The 21,047-nt window shown below is 45.5% G+C and overlaps 1 protein-coding gene across 1 annotated transcript in view; it reads left to right on the top strand.

Annotated features, from left to right (window-relative positions):
* The first annotated feature begins 4,590 nt into the window (after positions 1 to 4,590).
* Positions 4,591 to 21,047, top strand: part of PRKG2 (protein kinase cGMP-dependent 2) — a 72,594-nt gene continuing 56,137 nt past the window's right edge. The window contains exons 1-2 of the mRNA XM_083458703.1: positions 4,591 to 4,938; positions 13,627 to 14,160. Of these exons, the coding sequence (XP_083314829.1) occupies positions 13,640 to 14,160 (521 nt within the window). The 5' untranslated portion in view covers positions 4,591 to 4,938; positions 13,627 to 13,639. The remainder of the gene's footprint in view (positions 4,939 to 13,626; positions 14,161 to 21,047) is intronic.

Genomic DNA, 21,047 nt, shown 5'->3' with positions numbered 1-21,047 from the left:
TGTGGCTGATTTTATGTTGTGCCGTGTGTCAAGAATAGTGCTCTCAGGTCATAAGTCCTATGGATAGGGACATAATTAAACAATAATAATTGTAATTGTTTAAATAATTTTAATGCATATTATTTGTATAAGAAAATGCTTGACATATTTCTTAGCTAATTTGACATGTGAACCTATGTCATTTGGTCTGTATATTTTAATTTCCTCTTGTTACCACTAAGGATGGATGGATCTGTCCATTTCAGTTTTCTCTGTTTCTTATTTTTCCCATTTTAATTCCAGTTTTCCACATTTCTGCAGCAGGGGGTTGGACTAGATGATCCTAGCGGTCCCTCCCAACTCCACAATTCTACGATTCTATGAATTTGCAGGTGGTGGTGGCTGTTTAAACCCTCGTGAAAATTCACCAGCATTTTCCTGCATATTCCTCCCAATAAATACATTTTTGTATGCAATTTTGCTATATTTTCACAGATACATGCATTTATATGCACACTCTATCCTAGTATATGCATCTTTGTGCACATTACTTGGTGTAAGAACAATGTTGCAAAATTCGGAGATGTGCAAATTTCCAAAGATGGTTGCATTTCGGTTCTTGTATTGTTTTGGAAAGTGCAAATTAGGTAGGTTCACCTTTAAAGAACATGCATGTCCACGTGGCAGTCTTAAGGAACTTGAAATTGCTGGTCTTCTAGCAAAAATAGGTAACTTTCCCCTAAGAACGGAGGGCTGAAAAGCGTTCATTGTGATGCAGCATTTTGAAAAGGGATTTGGGGCATTAAAATATAATTCAATGTGAGCAGTGTGAAGCAAGGCACACACAAAATTTTTTCTAGCTTCACTTATTTGCTAATGGGGTGTGAACTGGTTTTAAATAACCAGGAATGACTTCAGAGGTCTGGCTAAATGAAAATGTTGACCAGTTTGTGGTGGCGATGGAAAGGGTAAATTCCATGCTTGGGATCATTAGGAAAGGAATTGAAAATAAAACTGCCAGTATCGTAATGATTTTATATAAATCTATGATGCAACTACACTTGGAATATTGTGTTAATTCTGGTCACTGCACCTAACAGCATGTACGGCTTTTTCTTTTAGGTAGAAGGTGGTGGTGGAAGGAGAGGTCTCTAAAATTATGCATAGTGGGGGGAAAGTGGCTAGACAGAAGTTTTCCTCCCTTTCTCATAACTGCAAATACAGTGGGTGATTTAGGACAGACAAATGGAAGTTTTTATTCGCACAGCTGTGGAACTCACTGCCACAAGACATTGAAATGGCCAACAACTTGGACTGCTTTAAAAGCGGTTTGGACAAAGTCTTGGCGGATATGGCTTTCCATGACGAATGTCCATTATAACGTGTGTTATCGGAGGTCGTAAGCCTCTGAATACCAATTGCGTGGGAGCACAAGAGGACAGTGTGATCCTGCTGGAGCAGATAGACCATGGGTGGCACTGGGGACGCGGGTGGCGCTGTGGTCTAAACCACAGAGCCTTGGAGTTGCCGATCAGAAGGTCGGCGGTTCAAATCCCCACCATGGGGTGAGCTCCCATTGCTTGGTCCCTGGTCCTGCCAACCTAGCAGTTTGAAAGCACATCAAAGTGCAAGTAGATAAATAGGTACCACTCCAGCGAGAAGGTAAGCGGCATTTCCGTGCGCTGCTCTGGTTCACCAGAAGTGGCTTAGTCATGCTGGTCACATGACCCGGAAACTGTATGCAGGCTCCCTTGGCCAGTAAAGCGAGATGAGCACCGCAAGCCCAGAGTCATCCACGACTGGACCTAATAGTCAGGGGTCCCTTTACCTTTTAGGCAAACTAAGACCTAGGGGCCGGATCCGGCCCAATCGCCTTCTTAATCTGGCCCATGGATGGTCTGGGAATCAGCATGTTTTTACATGAGTAGAATGTGTGCTTTTATTTAAAATGCATCTCTGGGTTATATGTGGGGCATAGGAATTCGTTCATATTCCCCCCCCCCCCAAAAAAAAAATAGCCCGGCCCCCACAAGGTCTATCACCTCTTCAGCTTCCAACACCACCTCCTCTCAGTCTTCTCCCTCTGACCACTCATTCTTGTCCCACCACCAATCCCCAGGCTCACGGCCCCTTCCTGCAGCCGGAGGACCCAGGGAAGGGCTTCTAAGAATGATCTCGGAAAGCTCACAGGGGAGAAAGCAGTCCTGAAGGTACCAGGGTGAGTCTCAAGCTGTTTAGGACTTCAAAGGTCAAAATCCAGAACTGTGTCCTTGGAAGGGACAAGGCGTCAATGTAGGTGGGATGTGCAGAGTTAAACCCTTAGGGCAAGGTCCAGCAGGGATTTCTCCTGTGCAAGCTCCGTTGAAATGAAGGGGGTGTCAGAAGCAAGCCACCACTAAACCACCACTTCTTTATTAGAAGAAACAGGATGTGCTCAGGTCTGCCAGGTCTAAAGTGCACAGCAACTCCTCTTCAATAGATCTGCCCTTATGAGGCACTTGCAGAGCCTTCCCACAGCTGCCTAAGACGACTCCTCTCCTGGGTTTTCCCCAAGCAATCTGAGACTATGCTGGCGTTGCCTGCCTTACCTCCTCTCTCTTCATGCCTCTCCTGGCCCTGGCAGACAAGGCAGGAGGGGAGCTGGTCACAGCAGGAACGGGAGACCCCTGTGCTTCTTCACCAGCCTGACTCATCTCCCTTTCTTCAGCTTCAGCTTCTGAACTTCTCTCTGCCACAGACTCTCCCTGCTCACTAAGCCCTGTTACCTCTTTGGCTCCCAACATCTCCTCCTCTCAGTCTTCTTCCTCTGACCACTCATTGTTGCCCCACCACCAACCCCCTGGCTCTGAGACTTCTTCCCTTAGTGGTTCCCCAGCTCGTTCTTCCCACCACTCCTTGGACTCCTCCAATGAATCCAAGACAATATGTTAAGCTCCTTGTATATAGTGTACCAAGGTAAAGGGAACTGTATTGAGTCTGCCTTGTCCTGCATAGGGAAGAGCATTTAAGAGCCGAGCTACATGTTATACCAGCTTTCCCTCCAAGATAAGAGGGCCAAATTAGGTGCACTTGTTTTAACCATGTGATTAACCTCACATGTAAAGGTAAAGGGACCCCTGACCATTAGGTCCAGTCGTGGCTGACTCTGGGGTTGCGGCGCTCATCTCGCTTTATTGGCTGAGGGAGCCAGCGTACAGCTTCCGGGTCATGTGATCAGTATGACTAAGCCGCTTCTGGCGAACCAGAGCAGCACACGGAAACGCTGTTTACCTTCCCGCCAGAGCAGTACCTATTTATCTACTTGCACTTTGACATGCTTTCAAACTGCTAGGTTGGCAGGAGCAGGGATCGAGCAACAGGAGCTCAACCCGTTGCAGGGATTCAAACCGCTGACCTTCTGATTGACTAGTCTGTGGTTTAACCCACAGCACCACCCGCGTCCCTTAACCTCACATGTAGTTTGGACCTAAGAAGGGAGGCCTACTGCGGTTTGTTTCCTTGTCAATATCCTTCTGCACAAAGTAGTTTAATTATGCAAAGTTTTTTATATGACCCATTTCCTCCCCCCCCCCTCTTCTTTGCATAATTCTCACTGTATCATCCACAGGATTTGCATTCCCAAGTACCAACCAAGAAAGCAGCAAAAGGCACAATTAGTGCATTTTATGTAATAACTTTGTCATTTTTAATTAGAACAAAATATAATGAGAAAGAGGGGGGAAGGTAGGGCAGGCCTCTGAGGAATGCTCCTATTAGAGTTAGTTTGCTTGGACAGCACTCTGTTTTGATCAGAGGCAGCAATTAGAAGAATTTTACGGAACAATTTGAGGACTCCTACATTAAAGTGAAGGCAGCGGCTACATGCATACCATATATTTAAAGCACATTTAAAGCCCCACCCCCACTCCACAAACTATGGGAACTGTAGTGCTTGAAATAGTTGTGACAATCTACACAGAAGTTTGCATGTTACTTCCCAGTATATAAATTACTATTGTTATTATTTATTACATTTATATACAAACCTCCATCCAAACCCCACAGAGGGGTTTACAGTTCTATAACATGTGAAAGAAACCTTAAAAGTCCCAGGCAGAGGTCGTGACCCCAATTCTGGTAACGACATTCGAAGCTGGAACACAGATGCTTGCACAATGCTCAGCGTGTCACCCTCAAGCACCAAGCTGCATGTGTGAAATGGGCCATCACCCACACAACTCAAGTCAGCATCAGTTCCATTCACACGTTCTGGGTCACACACATCTCAGCACTAGGTGGCTTCCTTTTTAAACCCTGGCAGCAACCGAAAGTGTGAACGGCTCATCCCAGGGAAAAGCACTTGGGGGGCAGCTGATCGAAAAGCCCAGCCCTGTTTCTCTGTGCTGGTGGCGCGTTCACACGTGCAAGTCCCCGCTGGCTGAGAGGCGGGTTGCAGGGAGAAGCTGACCTTCTGCACGTGTGAACCCTGCTGGACAGCTCCTTTCCCCTCCTCCTCCTCTCTAGCTATGCTCCGCTGCGCGCTCTCCGGGGATTCAAGCAGCCTGGCGCGCGGGCCCGGGGGATGCGCGGCCGCGGTGGCGGGGCTCCTATCCCCACCGAGCGCCAGGCAAGCCGGCTCCCCTCCTTCCCTCCCTCCTTCCCGGCCTCGAGCGAAGGGCAAGCGGCGGGGCTGGCACGAGGAGGCGGCTCCTGCCTGCGCTCTCCTCCCCTTCCCTCCCCTGCGCGCCGGAGAGAGAGGCAGGCAGGCAGGCAGCAGCCCTTGCCACCTCCGCCTCTTGCAAGCAGCCGCGGCTGGAGCTAGGAGGCAGCGGCGGTGTCCGCAGAACGCGCTGCCCGTCCCTCGCAGCCTCCGCGCCCTCCCGCCCGCCTGCCTCTGTCTCTCTGGGCCCCGCGGCTTCGGGCAAGAGGCCGGCTGCGTCCCTGGAAAGGCAGTGGCCGGAGCCAGGGCTGACCGGACAGGTGAGTGCCGCCGAAGCTGGCGAAGGTTGCCCGGCGAGCCTGGCTCTTGGAGACGAGCGGATGGAGGCTGGGGGGGGGGGAGAAATCGGGGTCCAGACGCGCGTTGACGCTTCACGTGTGCGCTCGCTTGTTGCGTGTGCAGACGCATCCCGGAGGAAGCTGCCTTCACTCGAGTCAGTGTTGTCTACACTGGCCGGCAGGGGCTCTCCAGAATTTCAGGCTGGGAATATTCGCAGCACTACCTGGAGATGCGGTGTGTGTGTGTGTGTGTGTGTGTGTTGAATCTGGGACCTTCTGTTTGCAAAGCAGGTGATTGCATTAATTAACCCAGGATAACTATTAATGCAAATGTGCATTTTAAAAACAGCAATTCTGCGCTACCTGAAGCGTGCGTTGATTGAATCTGGCATATGTGTGTGTGTGTTGGGGACCCAGCTCTTAACAATTTATTAATTGACCTAGCTGAGAGCAATACCACAATTATTATTTACTTTATTTGCACCTACATTGTATGGCTCCAGCAGAAAGGGTGGGGGAAAGATGCGAGGTTGCTCTCCATCTATGTGCAATGAGAGAGGGGAGGGGGCAACTTCACAACTATGCGATGTTGGCCATGCAGTTGTCTGCTGGGGGAGAGATTTGTGCTGGAAGCTAGGAGTAGCGGGCTTCTCTGGAGTGCGACATGTTTAAAGCTCAAATTGCATACAGATTTTCTTGAGGAGTCCAGCGTCCTGGCATTCCACCCATGTTCATGGCTGGAGCTAGGATTTTGCTAATGTAGAAGACATTTAGTACCATGTCACATGTCTGAGGGACTTCATTCCAGCTTTATCTCATCCTGCTATTTATTGTTCCTGTTACTACCATTGATTTATTAATTGCCTTCTGAACCGCCATCTCAAGGTGATAATGAAAAAAGCACTTCTAAGTTTATTGTGTTAGGGTTTCATGTACAAAGTGGGATGTTATTTCGTGTTTCTTTTTCCATGGGGGGTGGGGGGGTGGGGGAGAGAACAGGGTGGGGGCTTCACCCAGGTGTCAGTGCTGAAAATGTATGTATGTATGTCTGTATGTCGGTGGCTTTCTCCTTTTCTGTTGGTATATAATGGGGGAAATCAAGTTTATATAACATGCCTATATGCATAGATTAAATAACCACTGATGGGAGAGATTATAGTAACTATATCACCTCCAGGAAGGGCAGTAGTATGGAGATGTTTGCTTGGAGCTAAAAGCACATGTATCCTTGTTCCTTCTGCAGGATAGGGGAGAGGAGGAGATGAAGATCTGACTTGATCACACACTGGTCCCTGTGTTGGTTAATTAAATAGCATAGCAGCAAAGGAGAGAGATGGAAGAGTTTTCAGAGCACCAAGCTCCTGTTCTCTATATGGTGATTACCAATGGTTTATTAGCTATTTAGTGTCACTGTTAGAGGTGATGGGGGGGGGGCAAACCGACCCTTCTGGAAAAGCTGAAGTGGCTCTGCTTTTTCGGAGTTCTTTAGTATGCAAGTCCATGTGTTGTAGAGTGTCACACTTGGACCAGGTAGGCACAGGTTCGAATCCCCATTCAATCGCTCGAACCCACCCAAATTGGCCATGTGGAAGGTTCAGGAAAGGCAGTGCAAATAGCTCAGTCGATAGAGTATGAGACTCTTAATCCCAAGGTTGTGGGTTCGAGCCCCACGTTGGGCGAAAGATTCCTGCATTGCTGCAGGGGGTTGGACTAGATGACCCTCGTGGTTCCACTGCATAATCAGGCCCAGTACAGTGGTACCTTGGGTTACATACGTTTCAGGTTACATACACTTCAGGTTACAGACTCCGCTAACCCAGAAATAGTGCTTCAGGTTAAGAACTTTGCTTCAGGATGAGAACAGAAATCATGCTCCAGCGACGTGGCAGCAGCAGGAGGCCCTATTAGCTAAAGTGGTGCTTCAGGTTAAGAACAGATTCACGTTCCACTGTATACCTGAAGGAGCGTCTCCACCTCCATTGTTCTGCCTGGACACTGAGGTCCAGCTCCAAGGGCCTTCTGGCGGTTCCCTCACTGCAAGAAGCAAAGCTACAGGGAACCAGGCAGAGGGCCTTCTCGGTAGTGGCACCTGCCCTGTGGAACGCCGTCCCACCAGATGTCAAAGAGATAAACAGCTACCTGACATTTAGAAGACATCTGAAGGCAGCCCTGCTCAGGGAAGTTTTTAATGTGTGACATTTTAATGAATTTTAAATCTTTGTTGGAAGCCGCCCAGAGTGGCTGAGGAGACCCAGCCAGATGGGCGGGGTATAAATAATAAATTATTATTATTATTATTATTATTATTATTATTATTATTATTATTATTATATTCTGCAGTAGTTCTTTGCACAGTGAAGGACAGTGCAAAATGAAGGAATTTGCTCCCACAAGAGGTTGTGTTGGCCACCAGCTCGGTTGGCTGTTAAAAGACGATGAGAGAAATTTATGGAGGATTGGACTATGAAAGATGCCTAGGCATAGAGTTGAGAGGGACCTTGAAGACCTTCTAGACTAACCCCCTTTAAGGCAGGAATATGCAGATGTCCCATACGGGGATCGAACCTGCAACCTTGGCTTTATCAGCACCATGCTCTAACTGAGCTATGCAAGCTCTTCTACTGTCAGAGGGGGTATGTCTCACAATACCAGCTTCTGAGAATCACAACTGGGGAGGGAGCTGTTGGGCTCCGTTTCTGCCTGTGGGCTTCCCACAGGCATCTGGTTGGCTCCAGTGAGAACCACAATTTTTTCTGGTCTGTTTTGGACCAGTCAACCTAACCTCCTCACAGGACTCTGTTGAGGATGAAATGAGAAGTCTTGTGTCTGTCAGCTTGAACCTTTTGGGAAGAGACTGGGCAACTCGGGCTGTAAATGCTTCAACTTGGCTCACATTGGGCATTTTGCAAGAATAGTGCAAAAATTGTTGCAAGAGGTAGGAAGCCAGCCATATTTTGCTGGTATAGGGTCACTACCTTTTGGGGGTCTGCAGTCAGACTTGAGATAATCTTCCTTCGCTCCTATGGTCCACAGCTGCACATGGAGCCATAGCTGTCAACTTTTCCCTTTTCTTGCGAGGAATCCTATTCGGAATAAGGGAATTTTCCTTTAAAAAAGGGAAACGTTTACAGCTATACGTGGAGCCAGTTGCCCAGCTCATCTTTTAACTTCCAAATGGTTTCTGGGCACCTGAATTTTTGCACAACTGTTTCTCTCTCTCTCTCTTTTTAATTACTTTTTATTAAGGATTTTGTGTGTGTTACAAAACAGGGAAAGCTACACCTATCATCTCCGCTTTCAATTCACAGTCTTTTTCACAGTTCATTTACATTTAGTGAGAGACACTTTTGTCATAAACACACACAGTGTTCCCATTACTGCTGACAACATTGGTTAAAATCCTACTATGGGAACATCACAATTCAGGTGCCACAAAAGCGCCTGACATTATCTCACTGACATGCCCCCCCACTGTAAGCGACGGGGAGATGACCTGCTCTTAAGCGAGTATCCCCCCCCCCCAATCATTGAGACACAGGACCAGTCGGCTGAAAGCCATGTGGTCCAAACTACCCCAAACAATGCTATTTCCTCACTAAGTGTTTCTTTCTCTAGCCCAGACGTGCAGCCCAGAATAGATGCAAATCTATAAATAATGACATGCATATTTTAGAACCTGGGTAACTTTTGCGGTAATACAGAGAGCAGAATGAGCAGGCCAATTCTGCAGCTGGGCTTGTGGCGGTGCTTTGCCAAGGCTTTTGGTGGTGCACTGGAAAAAGCGAGCTATGCTCCTCCAGCAGCAAAACAGCATGAGAGTCTGCAGAGCAACAACAACAGCCCACGGAGTCCTTTGCAACTTCATTGCCACCCATCAATCACAGTGACATCCCTGCTAGCCATTCACGGAAGTCACAAATCAACGTGCGTTGATGGCACTGAGATAATGTTACAGGGCTCTCTCTTTCTCATGCACACACACACAGAGTGTGTGTTCGTAAGGAAGAAGAACCTATTACACTGCTCTCTCTTACAGGCCTCCATAGCTCAGGCCTCGACACAGTTGCAAGCATAAGCTACAGGCTATCCATGAGCAGTTTGAGTCCCGTTGTGGCTCCCACATGAGCATTCACCAAACTGCAGACAACATACATTTGCATCCCTTGTGTGTGTGGGAACAAGCCCTTTTGAATGGAGAGAGATAAGGAAGATGTAATAATGGGCCAGGAGGCAACGTCAGTACCTTGCTGGCAGTTCTGTGGAAGAGTGAGCTTCAGTCTTCCTGGGAGATGTTGGGAGAAACCACACAGGGTCTTCGTTTTGGGTGTCCAAAGGGCCACCATAATTTCAGAAGGGAGCTGGAGAAGCCGTGAGATTGGGAGTCTCCTGTGTCACAACCTCCCCATGCTGGAGCAGACAGGAGAGAGAAAGAGGGAGAGGCAAGGAAAGATTAGGGAAAGGGTCCCTAGCTCTGTGGTGGAAAATCTGCCCTGTATGCCCAAGGTCCCAGGTTCAGTCCCTGACTTCTCCAGGTTGAGATGGGAGAGGCTGCTGCCTGAAACCCTGGCGATCAGGCTTCTGCCAGCCAGTGTCGGCAATACTGAGTTGAATGGGCCAGTGGTCTGGCTCTGTGTAAGGCACCTCCCTGAGTTTCTGTGATAGGAAACTTTGTAGGCACCAAAAGTCTGACGCAGCCTCTGACTACCTGCCTGCCTTCCATGAAATCCAGGACTCACTATGCTATATAGCCCAGTACTGAAACGGCAACAAAACAGCTAAAGCTTATCATGCAAGAAGCTCCCAAGTCTGATCCTTGACTACAGATGCCCATGAAAAGGGGATGGGGACCACTACCTGAGACCCAGAGCCTCATGCAACAACTGTCTAAGTCAGGGGTAGGCAACCTAAGGCCTGGGGGCCAGATGCGGCCCAATCGCATTCTCAATCCAACCCCCGGGTGGTCCGGGAATCAGCATGTTTTTACATGAGTAGAATGTGTGCTTTTATTTAAAATGCATCTCTGGTTTATTTGTGGGGCACAGGAATTGGTTCATTTCCCCCCCTCAAAATATAGTCTGGCCCCCCACAAGGTCTGAGGGACAGTGGACTGGCCCATGGGTGGAAAAGGTTGCTGACCTCTGGTCTAAGTTATGGTGGGAAACCGATAGTTCCCTAGGATTCTTTGGAGAAAGTCATAGTGTGGATAGTACAGTTCTCATCTATTTTTCAGCCAAGTGTAGGTTTGGTAGCTCAGCATTTCATGTTTGCAAGCTGAAATGATGTTCCAGTTCTGTCATTGACACATGTGTTTGTTTGTTTGTTTGTTTGTTTGTTTGTTTGTTTAAATAATATTTATTAATAATTTCAAAATTACAGAAAAGAAAAAATAAAATAAAAACAACACTACAATACATAGGGGGAAAAAACAAGAAAAAAAGACATAAAAACCAATGCAACAATACAGCAAAAAGATAAAAAGAAGGAAAAAAAGACACAAATCCCATATTACATATCTTTAACTTCCATTTGCTTGTTTCATTGACCTCCTCACACCTCCCTTTTTGTATTCTAGTTTGATTGATTATTTCAGCAAATTCTTTCCATCTTTCTCAATTTTTACTAAATAATTTATCTTGACAATTTAACCTATTAAATCAACAAATCCTTTCCATCCTTTCCCCATATTCTGTTATTCAAATTACCTTAAGTTATTTAACCTTATCTTACCAAAAAATACTTTAGAGCTTAACGCTTAATACTCGATTATACATAACTCCTGATATCTTTTCTACTAGAGTCATATAGTTTCATTCCAACATTTTCCCTAATGTTCATTAATTTTAGGCTAATTCCCTAGAAAAAAAATTTTCTTTATAAATTTTCTTCCAATCTTCATCCAACGTCTCTTCTTCCTGGTCTCAGGTCGTGTCAGTCCTTACTGTCCATTCCATCTAGTCCATCAACCTGGTAATCTAATGTCCGAGGCCCTTAAGTATCTTAGAATCATAGAATCATAGAATCATAGAATCATAGAGTTGGAAGAGACCACAAGGACCATCGAGTCCAACCCCCTGCCAAGCAGGAAACACCATCAGAGCACTCCTGACATATGGTTGTCAAGCCTCTGCTTAAAGACCTCCAAAGTAGGAGACTCCACCACACTCCTTGGCAGCAAATTCCACTGTCGAACAGCTCTTACTGTCAGGAAGTTCTTCCTAATGTTTAGGTGGAATCTTCTTTCTTGTAGTTTGGATCCATTGCTCCGTGTCCGCTTCTCTGGAGCAGCAGAAAACAACCTTTCTCCCTCCTCTATGTGACATCCTTTTATATATTTGAACATGGCTATCATATCACCCCTTAACCTCCTCTTCTCCAGGCTAAACATGCCCAGCTCCCTTAGCCGTTCCTCATAAGGCATCGTTTCCAGGCCTTTGACCATTTTGGTTGCCCTCCTCTGGACACGTTCCAGTTTGTCAGTGTCCTTCTTGAATTGTGGTGCCCAGAACTGGACACAGTAGCTGGGGAGGAAATGCACTCTTTATGTGCTCAGAGACAGATTATTATTTCACCACATGTCCCAGACATTGAAAATGGACCCCTAAATAATCTCAAAGAGTCCAGAACTGAGAAGGCCTGAGAAACTCAAATTAAGCCATGTCCACACAATCTTCCATGTCCCTTCCGCAGATCTTCTTCTTGTTTATACTTGCACTTTTCCTTGTCTTTTGCTGGTCTCTTTCTTAGTTTCTTTCCTTTCTCGTTGGGGAGTAGGTCTCTGGGGGATTCCAACCCAAAATGATCTTCGTCTCCCTTCATCCAACCAGCCCATTCCCCAGAGTCCCACTCCCCACAATCATCAATGTAGTCTAAAAAATATTTAAAAACATATTTCGAGGTCTCTCCAAAGTTAAGAACCTCCTCAGCTCCAGACTCCCCCTGGCCGACTCCAACTTCAATCTTCAAAGACAGCGACTTATACTCCTGTAGGGCCTCGGGTCTCTCCATTTGTATTATTTGAGGTGCAACCGCAACCTCCTCCATTATCTTCTGCACTTGCCCAATCAGTACAGGTTCCTGAGTTGGTCCCTGAATAGTTTCTGTATCAATATTTCCTGTTTGTCCACAGTTATTAACCACAACAGTCATCAAATCCATTTTCTCATTCATCAAATCCATCTTCTCATGCATCTGTTCCAGCAAGGCACTTGTCTTGCATAAAGCAAGCACCAAAACTTCCTCCCAGCTCATATTTAGTCAAGGTCAAAAAGGACTGGTCCCACGATCTTAAACTGACAGCTGTAGAGTCCTCAAGTAGACGCAGCAACAATTTAGCAAACTCCATCTAGAGGAGACAATTTCTATTTGTATCCATTTTTTTTAAGGCAAGTCCAACAAAGGAAAATTACTTTCATTTTTCAGATATTTTGTTTCTTTAGAATGCAGAAGGCAATATTGGAATCAATTTATTTCTCTTCTTTAGCTATCTGTCAAAGTATTCCATTCACAGTCAATGAACCTCTCCAAGAATTTCTGTCTCTGACACCCCGTTCCCAGGTTAGAGACGGTGGAAACTTACCTTTTTTCACTCCCTCTCCTGAAGGCGTTAAACAAAGTCCCCCCCTTTTCTTCTGCTTCCAAGGGGGTTTCAGTAATTATAAATGAAGGAAATTTAAACTTTTTTAACGACTTTCCAGACTTTAGCTTACAAGGTTTTTGCTTCAGTCTATGTACAAAAAGCGGAAGGCGGACTTCCTGTTTTGAACCTTCCCGCTTCGGTGCCAAATTAAGATATTTCTTGATCCAATTTTCCGTTTCTACTCACGGGTACTTGTTTTAAATCCAATTGTCCACAGGAAAAAGTCAGCGCTCTCCGGCAATGGCTGTGCGGCTTCACTCCGTGAAAGTAGCAATCAGTTCGCAGCACCGCGCTGCTCACCCCACTTCACTCCGGAGCCCCAAAATGGGGTTCCCGGTGCGTAGGAGGGGGGCGCTCCTGGTGCCCTGCCAAACACCATGTTCCCAGGCTTCCTCCGCCTGGGATTTCTAGCGGGTCCCCACCTTCGCCGCGGCGGGAAAACCCAGTTTCCACGGAGCCAGTTCCTCCAGAGGAACTCCGCCATTCGCCAATGGCGCTAACCCGGAAGTTTGTTTGTTTGTTTGTTTGTTTGTTGTGTGTGTGTGTGTGTGTGTGTGTGTGAGAGAGAGAGAGAGAGAGAGAGAGAGAGAGATTTGGACTTAAACATCAAAACATAACTGCTACTTTTTGAAAACCACACCAGTAGCTTTCTTGCAGCAGAAAGTTGACTTTTCTTTTCTATTTTTTCCCCACCTCCCACATTTCCAATGTTGCTATTTGGTTTTATTTCCTTCTAGCAGCCTGACACTAGAATTTCAGTTTCAATGTGTGAATTCTTTGGAATGCTCAACAAGAGCAGCAGCAGGTTGCATGAGACGTCGGTTTGAAATGCACAGCGGCACATAAGCTGACTTCCAGCTAGATGGATTATTTTTTTTAAAGAGGGAAAAAAGGGATTGAAGTTTCCTTTCTGTGCAGTGAGAAAACCTGCCAGTCTTAGCATTCGCCTTTCAGGTAAACAATGCTCCGGTTGTTTGATCCCATTATCACAGCGAGGGTTTTGAACTAGGTTTATTTCTTTTCCCTTTGTCCAGGTCACCTGCCCAAATGGGAAATGGGTCAGTGAAACACAAGTACCTGAAGAGGCCAGACAGTCATGTGGGAAACTGCCCTCTGGGCTGCTCAGGGAGCAGCAAGTTCTTGAAAGACCCAGGTCTGAACATCAGTACAATCACAGGTGCGGCGGATATTCTGAGGAGCAAGATCTGGGAGCTCGAGAGGGAGCTGAAGAGGCAGGAAGAAGAGCTCCACGAAAGGAACTACCACATCATTGAGCTGCAAGAGCAGCTGGCGAAGCAAACCCGGACCATTGCCGACCTCACCGAAGAGCTAAAGTGCAAATGCATCCAGCTCAACAAGCTGCAGGATGTTGTGGACACCCAGGGGACAAACCCCTTCCTGTTCTCCCCTCTTAAAGAAACGCCCAGGGCCAACCATGCAGCCCCCTGCAGCAACAGGAGGAGAGGCGCGAAGGAAGGCGTGTCTGCAGAGCCCACGAGCCGGACGTACGACTTGAGCGAGCAGCCTCGCTTCTCCTTCGAAAAGGCGAGAGTCAGAAAGGCCTCAAGGTGAGAGGGCACACTGCGCTGTGCTGGGGCGATCGGTGTGCGCACCAAAGTATGTCTAGCTAGGTGCATCCTTCACAGGGTGGGTTTGATTTAAATCAAATCAATTTAAATCATGATTTAAGTCAAATCAATTTACCATATTTTTCGCTCTATAAGACGCACCAGACCACAAGACGCACCTAGTTTTTGGAGGAGGAAAACAAGAAAAAAAATATTCTGAATCTCAGAAGCCAGAACAGCAAGAGGGATCGCTGCGCAGTGAAAGCAGCAATCCCTCTTGCTGTTCTGGCTTCTGGGATAGCTGCGCAGCCTGCATTCGCTCCATAACATGCACACACATTTCCCCTTACTTTTTAGGAGGGGAAAAGTGAGTCTTATAGAGCAAAAAATACGGTAAATCATGATTCAAGTCAAATCGATTTAAATCATGATTTAAATCACTAGTCAGTCAGACTTTATTTTAATCTTTTTTTTTTACAGAAAGCCTCATTCTTGCTGGTATAATATTCACAACCAGGTGAAGATTTCATTTGTTTATTTCACTCAAACAATAACATTATAGCATATGTATCCATGTTTGTTAACTGATGCGGTTAAATGATTTTTTTAAATAAAAAAAACAACACCTTAGACTGAGTTTTCGCAAACATGAAAAACTTAAAACAAATCCTTATTTCCTGATGAATAGCCTTTGGACTATAATGTAACTACAATAGAAAACTATCTTTAGAAAGATTTTTTCCTTCAAAAGCATTTCATTTTAAAAATCTGATTTAAATTTAAAAAAATCTGATTGAAATGGGGAAAAAATCCTATTTAAATTAAAAAATCTGGGTTTTTTTAAAAAAAAGAATCATTGATTTTTTTATCCACCTTGATCCTTCACAGGATAGTTGTCTGCTGCTGTGATAGCTGTAAGTGTGTGAGAGAGCTCTAATGCTGCGGTTTTAGATGCACGCTTGTGGTTGTTTATAGAATTTGGGCAAGGAGCCGGTAGACTACCACCAGTGTGTGGGGAGGTCTGAATGACTCATACAGACAGATTTGCCCCTAGCCCTCTGATTCCCCTCCCTGTCTGCCGCTGAGCAGCTGAAAGGGGCGAAGGCTCTGAGGTTGTGCAGCGGAATCCATTTGCAGCCGCCTCTTCTCTAAGAACCTTTGCAGCAAGAAGAGCAACACATCTGGGACAGAAAAAGATTGCACCACAATGTGCCCTGGGCTTTCATAGCTGGCATGGGCTTTCAGGGTGGCCTTGGGATCACACTGCCTCGCTGTACTTTGTTGTTTAGTTTAGTATACCTTGAGCGTAAGAGAATGCCTTTTTTGTTCATGCTGCCACAGCAAAGCTATAATTCTTTGGAGCACAGATGTCGAGCGGAAAGGAGTGTCTGTCTCTGAGGAACTTGCCTATAGTTGGACAAGAGGGAAAGGCTGGGCTGGGCTTGGATGAGAAGGAGCTTGTGTGCAAGGCTTGTGAACTAGTGAATGTGAGACTTCAGTACTCATAAACAGGAGCCCCAAATGGGGAGATGGTGGTTGGTGCTCCCCTCAATAATGCCCATTTGGTGTTTGCAAATGGGTGTGGTAGATTACGCTTAAATGTGTGTCTTAAACTGTGTGTTTATTGCCCATCAAATTTATTTCTGGACTTATTTCTGGAGTAATAGTGCTGGCTGTGCACAATAGACAGGTTTTTCTGGACGGTGCCTATTACTGCACAGAAAAAAAACTAAATATTAACCCAGGCTTTCAAATACCCATTCATCTGCTGCCCTTGTAAGAACTGCTTTCAGACCCTGAAGCAGAGAAGCGTTTGTAAACTGGGAGAGTTTATTCTCTTCTTCTCAGGTCCTCGGTACACCACAGATGGCTGGCATAGGTCTGTTTGAGCAGATAGGCTAGTAAGAATTCATGTGCACTAAAGACTTTTGATGTTGTATCATTCTGTTCCAGGGCATACTCATTTTCTACTTTGTCTTCTTCCCCACTCACTATGCTCTTCTGGAACTGTTCTTTAAGGCTGCCTCATTCACTCCAGAAGCAGTTCCTAGGTCTCAGCATAATGACAGCGCTCACAGGCTTTGTGATACTATGTCTCAGCCAAATAAGGCAGTGTCCAGAACTTCTTCCCTATACAGTGGTACCTCTGGTTGCAAATGGGATCCGTTCCGGAGGCCCATTTGCAACATGAAAGGAACGCAACCTGCAGCGGTGAGTCTGCACATGCACAAGTTGCGATTCGCCGCTTCTGCACATGTGCATTATGTCATTTTGCGTGTCTGCGCATGTACGAACAGTGAAACCTGGGAGTAACCCTTTCCGGTACTTCCAGGTTGCTGCGGGACACAACCTGAAAAAATGCAACATGAAGCAAAGGTAACATGAGGTATTTTGTTGACTTTAAACAAAATGGTGACTGTATTTTAAGAGCCTATTTTAGACAGAGCATTGAACAGGCCTTTTCAGTGGTGGCTCCCTGGTTGTGGAATGGCACCATCTTTATCTATTTTTAGGAACAAGAAAATTGTTTTCCTTTTTACCTGGGCTTTGCGCCTTTAATTTGAGCAGTTTCAAGTACCTGTCGCCTCTTTTTAGTGGGATAGGTTTCCTATGCCCTGTCATTTATTTATAAGGATATGTGGTTTGGTTTGGTTTTCAATTTTTTATTTCCAAAACTGGAAAAAGAAAAATTACTAACATCAAATTCAACATCCATATTCATTTTCTAACATAAACCTATTACATAATTAACTAAATTAAAACATACCTAATTACTCTAAACTTCTCTTTGCTTTTCTTTGCTTTATACAAATATAACACAGTTAGAAATTTTATATTAAAGCTTTTATATTATAAATAATACTTCAAATTCCCAAATTCACATGGGTGAAGAGGAACGGGGGTATAGGGATGTGGTTTTTTAGGTTTTTATTGGTTGGTTCATTGTGCTCAGTGACTAAATAATAATATAATATAATCACTTTTTTGAAGAGGGAAGCTGGTGGCACACTTGTTAGATGTATATTTTTAGTAAGACAAAAGCAGTTTCAGCTTAAAACAGGCTATGTACTACAAGAATTAGGAACTAGGAACTAACGGTTGCATTTTTTTGTTCTCTGCCATTGCCTCCATTTAGGGCATTGGGATTTTCAGAGACTCAGTCCCAGTTCTTTGGCCACAAGTATTCAGCACCACTGTAGGGAAACTGGAGCACCATTGGTCCTCTGGGTCGCAAACATATCCTTTGTCCACTAGTTATGGAAAGAGGCTATGACTCCTGTGGGTTATAACTGAATTTGCAGTGCAATTAGCTCTGGAGACTACATAATGAAATTCTGCTGCAGTTTGGATTCCACTGGAAAGAAACTCAAATCTGCATGGTTAAGCAAGGAAGATTCTACAATAGCAGGTTTTTGTTTTCCCCTTTTGGGCCTTTCCCCGGGAGCTGCAGATATAGCAATAAGGTGGATAGCTGCTCACCACCTGAAGTTAACAGCATTAAATTGCCACTGGCCACATGAGAGAGCCAGAGACAAGCAGGTATTTTTTCCAGTTTCCTAACCTTGCACCCTCTGCTGTTTCCTTTGAAATAAGATTAAAAGGGGAGTTATAGGTGCCAGGAAGCCAACTTTCAAACATTTGAGAAATCTTGCTTCTCATATCAAATCAAAACATTTGTATACCTCTAGTGTGTGTAGCATGGGCTAAATGTATAACAAAAGCCTAAGCGATAGGGATGTTAATGTGGTAAATAATAATTATTTATTAGGCTCTTGTGCTTTTATTTGGAACCCAAAATATAAAAGAAAACAAGTTTCTTTGCCCTGGATTTTAGGACATGATGGTTGCACAGCGACATAATTCTAAGAGTTCTGTGTCCATTTCCCAAAGCCAGATTCTGAGACAAAAGGGAGGTAAGCAACTTCCTTGAGACTTGAACACTCCTATTTCAGACAGCAAACAAGCAGGAAGAGTATGTTTACTTCACCCTAAGAAGAAAGCTCAGAGCCTAGGACTTGCCGATCAGAAGGTCGGCGGTTCGAATCCCCGTGACGGGGTGAGCTCCCGTTGCTTGGTCCCTGCTCCTGCCAACCTAGCAGTTCGAAAGCACGTCAAAGTGCAAGTAGATAAATAGGTACCACTCCGGCAGGAAGGTAAATGGCATTTCCGTGTGCTGCTCTGGTTTGCCAGAAGCAGCTTAGTCATGCTGGCCACATGACCCGGAAGCTGTATGCTGGCTCCTTCGGCCAAGAAAGCGAGATGAGCGCCACAACCCCAGAGTCGTCCGCGACTGGACCTAATGGTCAGGGGTCCCTTTACCCTTTACCTTTAAGAAGAAAGCTCAGAACATCTCAGTCCCTCTGCCATTAGAGACCTTCTAAAGGCAACACACAAACTGGGGGTGCAATTCAGTCAATAGCATACAAGACTGCAAGGGACAGGATGTGTGAATAGACAACGATAGTTAGTAAGGTGTGAGTGATATTATGCTCCTGAGCTGGCCAGCTGCATTCTTCCCGTCAAAATGGCTTAACATTTGCATGGAGAAAATATGTGGGTTGGCTAAGAGACAGACGACAAGGTGCAGCAGACCTCTTGCTCTGTGCATTGGCTTGCGGACTCGCCAGTGTTGAGCTGGAGACTATTTTTAAAAAGAAGCCAGAATGTCAAGCTTGCCAGACTAGTCATTAGAGCCAACAGGAATCTGGTCCATCACTTGGTGTTTTGCTCTGTAGATGCCAATAAAAGGTAATTCTGTCCCATCATCTCTAAGGGACATGGCTTATAGTGACAGAAGTGCCAATAAAATCATGTGGTTAATAAATTCAACAGTTAAATGCTGGAAGTGCCGTTGCATGCAGATAGACACAAGTTCAATTCTGTGTTGGCTGAAAATACCCCCAGTCTGAAACTCTGGAGAGCTATTGCCAACCAGTGTGGGAAACACTGGGTTGGAAGGACCGATATCCTCAATTTGTATAAGGCAGCTTCCTATGTACCCCGTGTTTCAAAGTAGCATGTCCATTTCCTTCCTTGTAAATACGAAGGGTGAATGTATAGGCATGCAGAGAACCATGCAATCTAGTCAGATGATCTTTCGGCTATTGCCACAAGCATGCAAAATTCCCCAGGCAATTCCGACTTTTTCCACTCGCTTTGGTATTGATTGACCTGAAAGCACAGCAAGCTGCGACCTCTCTGAGATGCTCACTTGCATCCTCCTCCTCCACACAGTCCAGTCTAGTCTTGCATAATAAGCTCTCTCCACCATTCACCCTTGTGAAAAGTGTTAGAATTCCTGCTCCATGATTGCAGTCATGGGATTATTGTCTATCCCTTGACGGGGTCTGTTTTGACTCCACAAAGTGGGAAGTGACAGAGACAGGATGTTTGTGTTACTGTGTTCTGTGAAGTGGGACTATTGTCCTTTGTTCTTTCTCTTTGCTGTCTGATGCTAGAGAGAGAGGGAGCCATGTTGTAGTTTTCCATGTGTGTTTATATGTAAATAAAGTAGATTAGCCAAAATGCTGAGTTGCTGAGGTCTGTTACGCAAGCTGCAAAGACTCTGAGGATCCCTAAGTGTGCTGGTGTCGGTTGGCATCAGTTGCTGTGATGTTCGGGCTGAAGAAAGCTTTTGAAGCTCCCGAACGGTCAACCAGGAGGGAGAGAACATGACAGTCGGGCATGTGTCTCTACCAGGGTCCTACTCGAGTAGGTGCATGATTCCATTACGAAGGGATCTGTTTCCCTTTTCAAGGGAAGCTGTTGTCACTGAATGTTTGCTAAGCCCGTCTTTCAAATGTAGTTATTATAGACATTTTTTAAAAATACTGTCCTTCATGCAGAAGACCCCAGGCAACCCCTGTCATCTCCAGTCATAAAGGAACTTGGATATTATCACTAGGAAATCCCATAAACCTTGGGGCACCCCTGCGGGTCAGAGCAGATGATATTAAACTAGGTAGAGCAATGGCCCAACAGCCCCATTTTTCTCTGCAACTTCCTCCCCCTGCAAAAAGGCAATTTATTAGTGCAGTCGGCTCAGCCGAACAGAAAAACACAAAATGCAGCCAGCAGGTTGTTTACTGCCAGGGCAGGTGCCAAATTCTGATTTTCGTACTTGTGGGGAAGGGCGAGTAAGAAATCTAAATGATAAGAATATATTTTGGAGCCCAAGGAAGAGTGCCTGTAGGACATCAAGGGAAAAACCAAGATATGTTATGGGGGGAAAAGAAGTTGGTTTTTATCTCAAGTTACAGTTATTAGGTTGGATTTAGCAGCTTCCCTCCCGCCCCAACTCCCCAAGCAACAGAGACTGAGCTCGAAGTGTCTTCCAAACAACAGATCCCCTTCCAAAACATGTCATTATCACTGAGATGAATGCCAGAGCGACCCATCCCGTCGTAAAACAGATTTGGCTTTTGAAGCACATTCCTGGTGTGTTTGAAAACATAGCCTATGAAATAGAAGTACAGTGGTACCTCGGGTTAAGTACTTAATTCGTTCCGGAGGTCTGTTCTTAACCTGAAACTGTTCTTAACCTGAAGCACCACTTTAGCTAATGGGGCCTCCCGCTGCTGCCGGAGGACGATTTCTGTTCTCATCCTGAAGCAAAGTTCTTAACCTGAGGTACTAATTATGAGTTAGCGGAGTCTGTAACCTGAAGTGTATGTAACCCGAGGTACCACTGTACTAATAAATGAAATGTACAGTTTGCAGCAGCCCTGTTTGAACCTCGAACTATACATAGCTGTCACAAACGGTATGACCTCCTCCAGTGTATGAATGGGCATATTTCTCCGCTCGTAGATTGCCAAAGAAGGATAGCCAAAGTGCCAGAGAAGATGATAATAATTACAATAAAGATCAGGGAGCGAACAAATAAA

The sequence above is a fragment of the Podarcis liolepis genome, assembly GCF_965112155.1.
Source record: "Podarcis liolepis genome assembly, chromosome: 9".
Classification (NCBI taxonomy): domain Eukaryota; kingdom Metazoa; phylum Chordata; class Lepidosauria; order Squamata; family Lacertidae; genus Podarcis; species Podarcis liolepis.
The sequence above is the reverse complement of the archived record's forward strand: the minus strand, read 5'-3'. Positions and strand labels throughout refer to the sequence as shown.